The sequence below is a fragment of the Lampris incognitus genome, chromosome 9 (genome assembly GCF_029633865.1).
Source record: "Lampris incognitus isolate fLamInc1 chromosome 9, fLamInc1.hap2, whole genome shotgun sequence".
Taxonomy (NCBI): domain Eukaryota; kingdom Metazoa; phylum Chordata; class Actinopteri; order Lampriformes; family Lampridae; genus Lampris; species Lampris incognitus.
This window is the reverse complement of record NC_079219.1, coordinates 4,988,739-4,997,197: the sequence shown is the minus strand read 5'-3', so window position 1 is coordinate 4,997,197 and position 8,459 is coordinate 4,988,739. Positions and strand designations below refer to the sequence as shown.

At 46.4% G+C, this 8,459-nt stretch overlaps 1 protein-coding gene across 4 annotated transcripts in view; it reads left to right on the top strand.

Annotated features, from left to right (window-relative positions):
• Positions 1 to 776: 776 nt before the first annotated feature.
• map7d1a (MAP7 domain containing 1a) overlaps positions 777 to 8,459 on the top strand; it is a 95,656-nt gene continuing 87,973 nt past the window's right edge. For all 4 annotated transcript variants that reach the window (XM_056286068.1, XM_056286066.1, XM_056286067.1 and 1 more), the window contains exon 1: positions 777 to 1,141. In XM_056286068.1, the coding sequence (XP_056142043.1) occupies positions 1,072 to 1,141 (70 nt within the window). In that variant the 5' untranslated portion in view covers positions 777 to 1,071. The remainder of the gene's footprint in view (positions 1,142 to 8,459) is intronic.

Here is an 8,459-nt window from a genome sequence, read left to right as displayed (position 1 = left end):
GTGTGTTAGTTGAGGTATGTGTGTTAGTTGGGTATGTGTGTTAGTTGGGGTATGTGTGTTAGTTGTGTATATGTGTTAGTTGGGGTGTGTGTGTTGTGTATATGTGTTAGTGGGGTATATGTGTTAGTTTGGGTATATGTGTTAGTGGGGTATATGTGTTAGTTTGGGTATATGTGTTAGTTGGGGTATGTGTGTTAGTTGGGGTATGTGTGTTAGTTGGGGTGTGTGTGTTAGTTGTGTATGTGTGTTAGTTGGGGTGTGTGTGTTAGTTGTGTATATGTGTTAGTTGGGGTATATGTGTTAGTTGGGGTGTGTGTGTTGTGTATATGTGTTAGTGGGGTATATGTGTTAGTTTGGGTATATGTGTTAGTGGGGTTTGTGTGTTCTTGTAGGTTTTGGATGTGTTGTTGTCTTTGCGTTGTGCTGCTGTGGGCTGGCTGGGGAACCGGCATGTCGTTTCATTTCGTGTACCGCAAGCGCCCGAAGTGAATCAACATGTAAAACGGTCCTGATCCCGGATGACGCTACTTTGTATCGTTTTGTCGCGTGTGATGGAATTTCATTACGAGTTCAGTCGCACGTAAAGCGTCGTCCTATCAGTTCCCCGCAAACACCCAAACGAGGCACCGTCCCATAAACGAGAGACGACCCTCAACAACCACCGCACCGCACCGCTCCCCCCCCCCTCAGTACTGACAGTGGTACAGTCCGCTCCGGGGAGGCCAGCAAGGGACCGTCCCTCACAATGCGCACCGCGTCAGCTGCGGTGTGTCGGAGTGAATAACTTGGCCTCGCTCCCCCGAAACTCCGAAAACCACAGTCTGCTTTATTCAGCGCTCACCGGCGCTGCTTTTTTTTATTGGTCAACGGGTCCTTTTACTGTGACTCTACTTTGTGGCCCCCATCGTTATTGTGACATTTGAACTTCCACCGCGTTCAAACGGGGAAACTGGGTGCGCTCAGCCTACAGTCGGTGTGAGCAAGCCGGGGTGACTCGACCAAGTTTTCCTTGCCTCTGCCCGAGGAATGAGAGGGCTGCCGGAGGGGAGAAACCCAAAACCGCATGTCTGAATGAACAATATGGACATTTCCAAGGATATTGACGCCGATCTGGAGGAGAATGGCCCCCGAGGAGCAACATGTAAGTCTGCTGTCGTTCTAATAGCGACATATAGCTGCTTATATCCTATTCTAATGTGTTCGCCTGTATGACGTTGGTCCAGGTGGTCCGCGTCCTCTGCAGCTTTGCAGCGAGTGGTCTGAACTAAATCAATGCAAATAGCAAACGTTTGCTATTGTAGCTGGCTTAAACGACCTAACAATCTGAAACAATTCGAGCTCCTTTGGGGGGGGGGTAAAATTAGTATGTCATAGAGGCAATAGCCATTGATTTGTGCAAGGCATATAGGCAATAGCGTTGACTTTACATTGCAGTGGTCAAAATGCTGATAAGCTCGAAGACCACGTTTGAAGTCAACAGGAGAAGACTTATTGATTTATACATCTTTTTTGGGGGAGGCGGGGGGGGCGTATCAAGGGATGACTGACTGCTGACAGTGGCCTCCTAAATATTATTTGCCGTCGTTTTTGTTTTTGTTTTTTTTACGTCTTGAGATGTTTGATTTCACTTAGTAGACCACCAGGGAGACAATAATAAGGCAAGTAAAGGATGGATGAGGTAATCTGGCTGGTCCCATCCCCCCCCCCCCTCCTTGTGCTCAGCCTACTCCCCAACGCTATGCAGTCACCGGCGCTCCGGTGTTTGGCCAAATTGTGCATCCCCTGTGAAACGTGTATGCCCTGTATTCAGTTAGAGCAGACCGCAGTTGTTACGTTTCCTTTTCAGGGGAGGAGATGAAAACTGCCAACACGCTGATTTTTTCATGAATTGTTTTTTACTATATTTGGATCATCAGCACGGTTTTTCAAAAACAGCGTATCAAAAGCAGTCGAGTTGGAACTTGAAAAAACGCTTCTGGCTCCTCTGCATCTCTTTCAGTTAACAAATTATTTTTCCTCTATATAGGGCAAATTAATTGTGCTCCATATGTCAGCATATGGAGCACAATACATTTTTATATTCTTTGCACAAAGGCACAGTGTGCTGTAACATTTATTTGGGAGCAAATCCCATTATGACAGGCCTGTTGCAGTAGTGCAGTGCCCGTTCGGTTGTAATTCCCACTCTGACCACAATGTGGGTCGCAATAGAGTGGCGCTGTTCGTCCGGCCGGTCGTTCGGTTGTAATTCCCCCTCTGACCACAATGAGGGTTGCAATAGCAGAGTGGCGCTGTTTGTCCGGTCGCCACGGGAAGAACGTCTCTGTCTGTATACGTCTGTCCTTTGATTTTCTCGACAGCCACTCATCCAAACGACTTCACACTCGACTCTGCAAGTCCCTGGGTCCTCGGTAATGCACCTGCTAAGTGTAAAGTTGATCAGATGAATGGTTGCTGAGAAAATCGAAGGATGGTGTCCAGGTAGCATAGCGGTCTGTTCCGTTGCCTACCAACACAGGGATCGCCAGTTCGAATCCCCATGTTACCTCCGGCTTGATTGGGCGTCCCTACAGACACAATTGGCCGTGTCTGCGGGTGGGGGTGGGAAGCCGGATGTGGGTATGTGTCCTGGTTGCTGCACTAGCGCCTCCTCTGGTCGGTTGGGGCGCCCGTTCTGAGGGGGGGGGACTGGGGGTAATAGCGTGATCCTCCCACACGCTACGTCCTCCTGGTGAAACTCCTCACTGTCAGGTGAAAAGAAGCAGCTGGCGACTCCACATCTATCAGAGGAGGCATGTGGTAGTCTGCAGCCCTCCCCGGATCGGCAGAGGGGGTGGAGCAACAATTGGAAAGGCTCAGAAGAATGGGGTAATTGGCTGGATGCAATTGGGGAGAAAACGTGTGTGTGTGGGGGGGGGGGCTCGAAGGACAGACAGACATATTTACAATAGATACAATACATACATAGATACATACATACGTATTTACAGACAGACAGAGATTCCTTTCATTTTAGGTAGATTGAACTGAGAATGTCTACTCCAAAGCAAAAGCACTTCTCATATTGAAAGCGAGGCGGCCATGTATCTGGGATACATATTCTACAGGGAAAAGAACATGTGGCAGCAGCAGTATTTGTTCTCCGTAATGTTGCTGCTCAGGCCAGACTATGAAAAACAGTCACCTGGGAAATGAACCTTTGTCGTGTCCGTGAAAATTCAGGGTGTAGTTGTTTGGATTGTTTGTTGTTGTTTTTTTGCGGGGGTTTTTTTGTTTTGTTTTTTGGTAACACTTTAGTTTGGGGAACATAAAAAAACTTAATTACTAGTGAATTAGTAATGATCAAGATGTCACTTTAGTATGGGGAACATATTCTAAGTAACAAAAACTTAATTTACAGTAATTTAACACTATGAACACTTGTAGTTTTGTGTGTTGTTATGTAAGAACAGACCATATTCATTAAGTGTTAGTAAGGGAGAATAACTCTTCTTGTGGTACTACCACCTTATAAAGTCCATACTAAGCAAAGCATATTGAGATGGTACTACTAATAAGCAATACTTCTGAGGTTATAGAGGGAAAACTCATAGTTAATGGCTTACTGGTTGTATAATAAGGCCATGCAGAATAAGGCATTAGTGAGTACGTAATAATAACCAATTAAGAGCCAATATGTTGCTAATTTGCATGCTAATAAGCACCTAATTAATGGTGACTACGTTCCCCATACTAAAGTGTTACCCTTTTACCTACAGGTGCTTTCACTCTTCTTCAACGTGTGTGGATAGATGACAGATTTCTTGAAATTAGGGTTAAAAGAGAAGTTCAGCTCATGGGACACAGCCCTATCATTTGGTCAGACCGAGTACTGAAAAAGTACTAACGTTCACGTGCAATTACGAGCTGCCAGATCCCTGTCATTCAATAATATCTTCCGGCCTGTTCAATCAACCCACAGAGAAGATGATTATCTTTCGTTACAGGCAGATTTAATCATGTGGATAGTTTACATCTGCATACGTAAAGGGGAAATTATGTTTAAAACTCCAAGCTTTAGTATAAGATTTGACTAAATAGACCATTGTGTATCAATATGCTGCCTGTCTTTGTAAATTGAAGGGGACACAATGTGATCTCCTCCTAGGGACAACAGACAACTTCCTTCCTGCTGACAGGGGTCTTAGCCGTGGGAGGCATGCCCTGTTTTGGCTCTGAGTCGGAGAGTCCGAGAACAGAACTCCACCCTGGTCGTGGGAATCTTGCCCAGTGGACTGAAGCCTATGCTACAGAAGCTAGGCTATGTGCAGGACAATCTGCAGGCTACATATTCATTAGACCCAGAGGACACTGTCATATGGGATATGAGGCAATATAGAAGCACTGACATCACGCGTCTTGTTTCCACTGATGCATGTCCACCTCACTATTATGCTCCCCACCCATGTTGAAAATCAACACAGGCTGTTTCTGAAGAGTACAGTGACTCATGTTGGCCAAAGCTAAATGTGAAAAAAGAGATTAAAAGATAAGTCTTCCATGAGTATGAGATCTTGTCAAAGGTGTCTTTTGCCTAACCTGAGAATGAAGGGTTTGTCAGACCTGTTTCTCGGTAGGACGGGCCCTTGGAGTTTACAAAAGCTAGCTACTTTGCTTCTGTTGAGCACAGGCATTAAAGATGCTTTGTTGAATCAGCCGTTGTGAACCACTGGCTCCCGGATTGAAGTTGAAGAAAGTCTAGCTGGGCTTTGTGAACTTCGGCTCTGTCAGGAATTTGAAGAACATCTTCTAATCCTTCTTTTCTTTAGATTTGTATTCAGGCATTCTCCTCTCTGAGCTCCCCATTCTGCCGCACATCACATGCCCTTGGAGTCGGCAGCGTTTGGTCTTCCTCTTTAATCTCCCCTCTGTTCACCTGAAAACCCAAGACTGGCCAACTGAGATGCACAAATGACTTCTTTTTTTTTTGCCCTGTAAGGATTGCCATTTCGAGCACACTCTTCAGTTATTTCAGAGGACTGTAGAGGAGCATCTGTCCCGAATAGTTACTGTGTACACTGAACTAGCAGGGGGTATTTGGATGCCTGTGAAATGAAGGGAAACTCATGCAGTGACCTTCTGATCCCTAGCCAGGGTGCCTAGCAGGACCAATATGAGTGGAGGCTGATGTGACAGGTTAATGCAAGGCAAACAGCATTTGAATACAGATGGATTTGGTCATGGCATACTAATTTAAATGTCAGCTGGATAGTTCTTTCCTTGTCATTTTAAATAAACTTTTGAATAGAATTAGGGATGCACCTCTGCCAATACTGGTGTTGTATATTGGATCCATACCAGGCTAAAATGGAGTGTTGGAGTCTTGAGGTTTTAAAACTGAAATCTGATACCAAAAGCAATGAATAATATTTAATGAATAAAGGCAAAATGGTTTGATTGACTGCATTTTTGGCACATGGAAACCAGTATTCTTCCACGGCAAAAAAAAAAACCCGATTCTATCTCAATTAGCCTATTTTACCCATTGAACCCAAAATAATGCTCTAAGGATGCACTGTTCAGCAAAAGTAGTTGATCAGATTGGCAATGAAAAAGTGACATTGGTGCATTCCTAATTAGAACAATCAATTTGCAGCATCACTTTCACAATGATACCTGGGTTATCGTATTTGTTTGATCAATACAATCAATATGCACCAATGAGTACAAAATGAAACTTAAAAAAACGTCATATGAGGAAACATAAGCTGCAGCAGTCATACATTAACCCAAATGTGCTGGCTCAGCATTCATTAGGTAGCCATCGTTAGCTGTTTTATGACATTTTGTTTTAATCAGGGGCTGCACGGTGGCGCAGTGGTTAGCACGGTCGCCTCACAGGAAGAAGATCCTGGGTTCGAGCCCCGGGGTAGTCCAACCTTGGGGGTTGTCCCGGGTCGTCCTCTGTGTGGAGTTTGCATGTCTCCCCGTGTCTGCTTGGGTTTCCTCCGGGGGCTCCGGTTTCCTCCCACAGTCCAAAGGCATGTAGGTCAGGTGATTCGGCCGTACTAAATTGCCCCTAGATATGACCGTGTGTGTGTGTGTGTGGGCCCTGTGTGATGGCCTGGCGGCCTGTCCAGGGTGTCCCCCCGCCCGCTGCCCAATGACTGCTGGGATAGGCTCCAGCATCCCCTCAACCCTGAGAGCAGGATAAGCGGTTGGGATAATGGATGGATGGGTGTTTTGAGCGGCCACAGCAAGCTGCCTCGCTCTGGTTTGTGCAGGCACTACCACACTGACAATAAGAGCCTTACCAGACTGACAGGGAGAGAATCATAGTGTAGTGCTCCTCTACTGTGTGGAGGAGCTCACCAGCCGTGCCTGTCAAGTATGTAGTGAACAGGATCAGGCAGCTTGCACATCTTCAGAAATGAGAAAATGTGCGCCCAGTGTGTCCCATTTTTGGAGAGGAACTTCATTAGTGTCTTTGTAAATTAGCAATGGGCAGGAGCCCAAGGGCCAAGGCCCTCCTGGATCTGCTGTGTAATGGGGGCACGGTCGACTGATCGCAGAGGAAAACATTGTTTTTATGCAGGTTTTTTAATTGTGAGTGTTCAGCTCAGCTGCTGTGTCTCTGTTGTACTGAGAGGCTTCTACGGCCGCGGAGACTCGACAGGGAGTTTTTGGGGGTTTGTTTTCGTGAGGCCTCATTTCAAAAACTTTAAAATGAGGCCTCACGAAAACAAACCCTTGCGTCCAGGTGGTGTGGCATTCTATCCCGGGGATCGCCGGTTCGAATCCCCGTGTTACCTCCGGCTTTGAGGGGGGGGATGCCCCCCCCCCCCAAAAAGAAACAAGGCATCAACCTCACCTTCTTCATTACTATGAAATACAACAAAACATTTGGAATCAGAGCACAGGGCAGTACACCCATCTGTGAATTTGGGGGACATCGTTCATGGTGGGTATTTTATGTGTAACTTGTGCAGAATATGCAAGAGGCTGATGTATTTGGGTAGTCCCTGGTTTTGAGTTCGAAGCTCTGTGCATGTTGAGCATGTAGATCGAGTGATTAGAGCTGCAAGTCATCGGCATAGTGACGTTAATATCACAATATCCCCTTTCTGTACTGAAGAGAGATGATAATAGCAAGACATGATCTGGGTTTTGGACTGAGACCAATAGTAGATGCAGTACTTATAAATCCTTTCCATGGTGTTTAGCGCTTGAAAAAAGAAGCCTGTGCTTTATTTAGCAGCATGTAATTGGTAAACACCAATAAAAGATCTTTTATTGTGCAAGAGAAACAAACTGGTTAGTAATCGCTACTCGGCTAAACTACCACCACAATACTTTCTCTTTGCATATAGAATGATCTGCATCAGGGCATCTGGGTAGCATGGCGGTCTAGTCCATTGCCAACCAACACGGGGATCACTGGTTCGAATCCCTGTGTTACCTGAAACAACATATTGTGTCAGCCTGTGTGTGTGTGTGTGTGTGTGTGTGTGTGTGTGTGTGTGTGTGTGTGTGTGTGTGTGTGTGTGTGTGTGTGTGTGTGTGTGTGTGTGTGTGTGTGTGTGTGCCCTTTGATCGGCGCATTAGCAAATCAGTTCCAACAACAGAGGCATGCTGGAAGGGCCCAAGGGAACTGCTGTTGTTAGAGATATCTGAAGGGGGGGGTGGGTGGGTAGTGTAGCGGTCTATTCCGTTGCCCACCAACACAGGAATCGCCGGTTCGAACCCCCGTGTTACCTCTGGCTTGGTCGGGTGTCCCGACAGACACAATTTGCCGTGTCTGCAGGTTGGAAGCCGGATGTGGGTATGTGGCCCGGTTGCTGCACTAGCGCCTCCTCTGGTCGGTCGGTCGGGGCGCCTGTTCATGGGGTAGGGGGAACTGGGGGGAACAGCGTGATCCTCTCATGTGCTACGCCCCCCTGGTGAAACTCCTCACTGTCAGGTGAAAAGAGAAGCTGCTGGCGGCTCCACATGTGTCGGAGGAGGCATGTGGTAGTCTGCAGCCCTCCCCGGAGCGGCAGAGGAGGTGGAGCAGCAGCCGGGATGGCTCGGAAGGGTGGGGCAATTGGCCAAGTACAACTGGAGAGAAAAGGAGGGGGGAGCAAAAAAAAAAAGACTGCTCTGCATCATGACCACAGATGCACTATGAAATAAATACAGCTGTTTAATGTCATTTATATATCACCGTGTAGACAGTAGACTCATCCATCCACAGGTGGGCTCTGTTCTTATCCATTTAGTTTTGGTGTGTGTGGCAGAAAATCAAGAAGAATCTCTCAATCAAATGCTTCTCTAGCATCTAAATCCATTTTACCATTTCTTAAGGAAGAAAAAAAGTGTATACACGGCCTGGGATTAGTCAAATCCCAAATTCTTCAGAATATTGTACATAATCACCAGAATAAAGTGCCAACTATGGTTCACAATACTCTGGTACCCTTGTGTACAAGATGCTGCTTTTC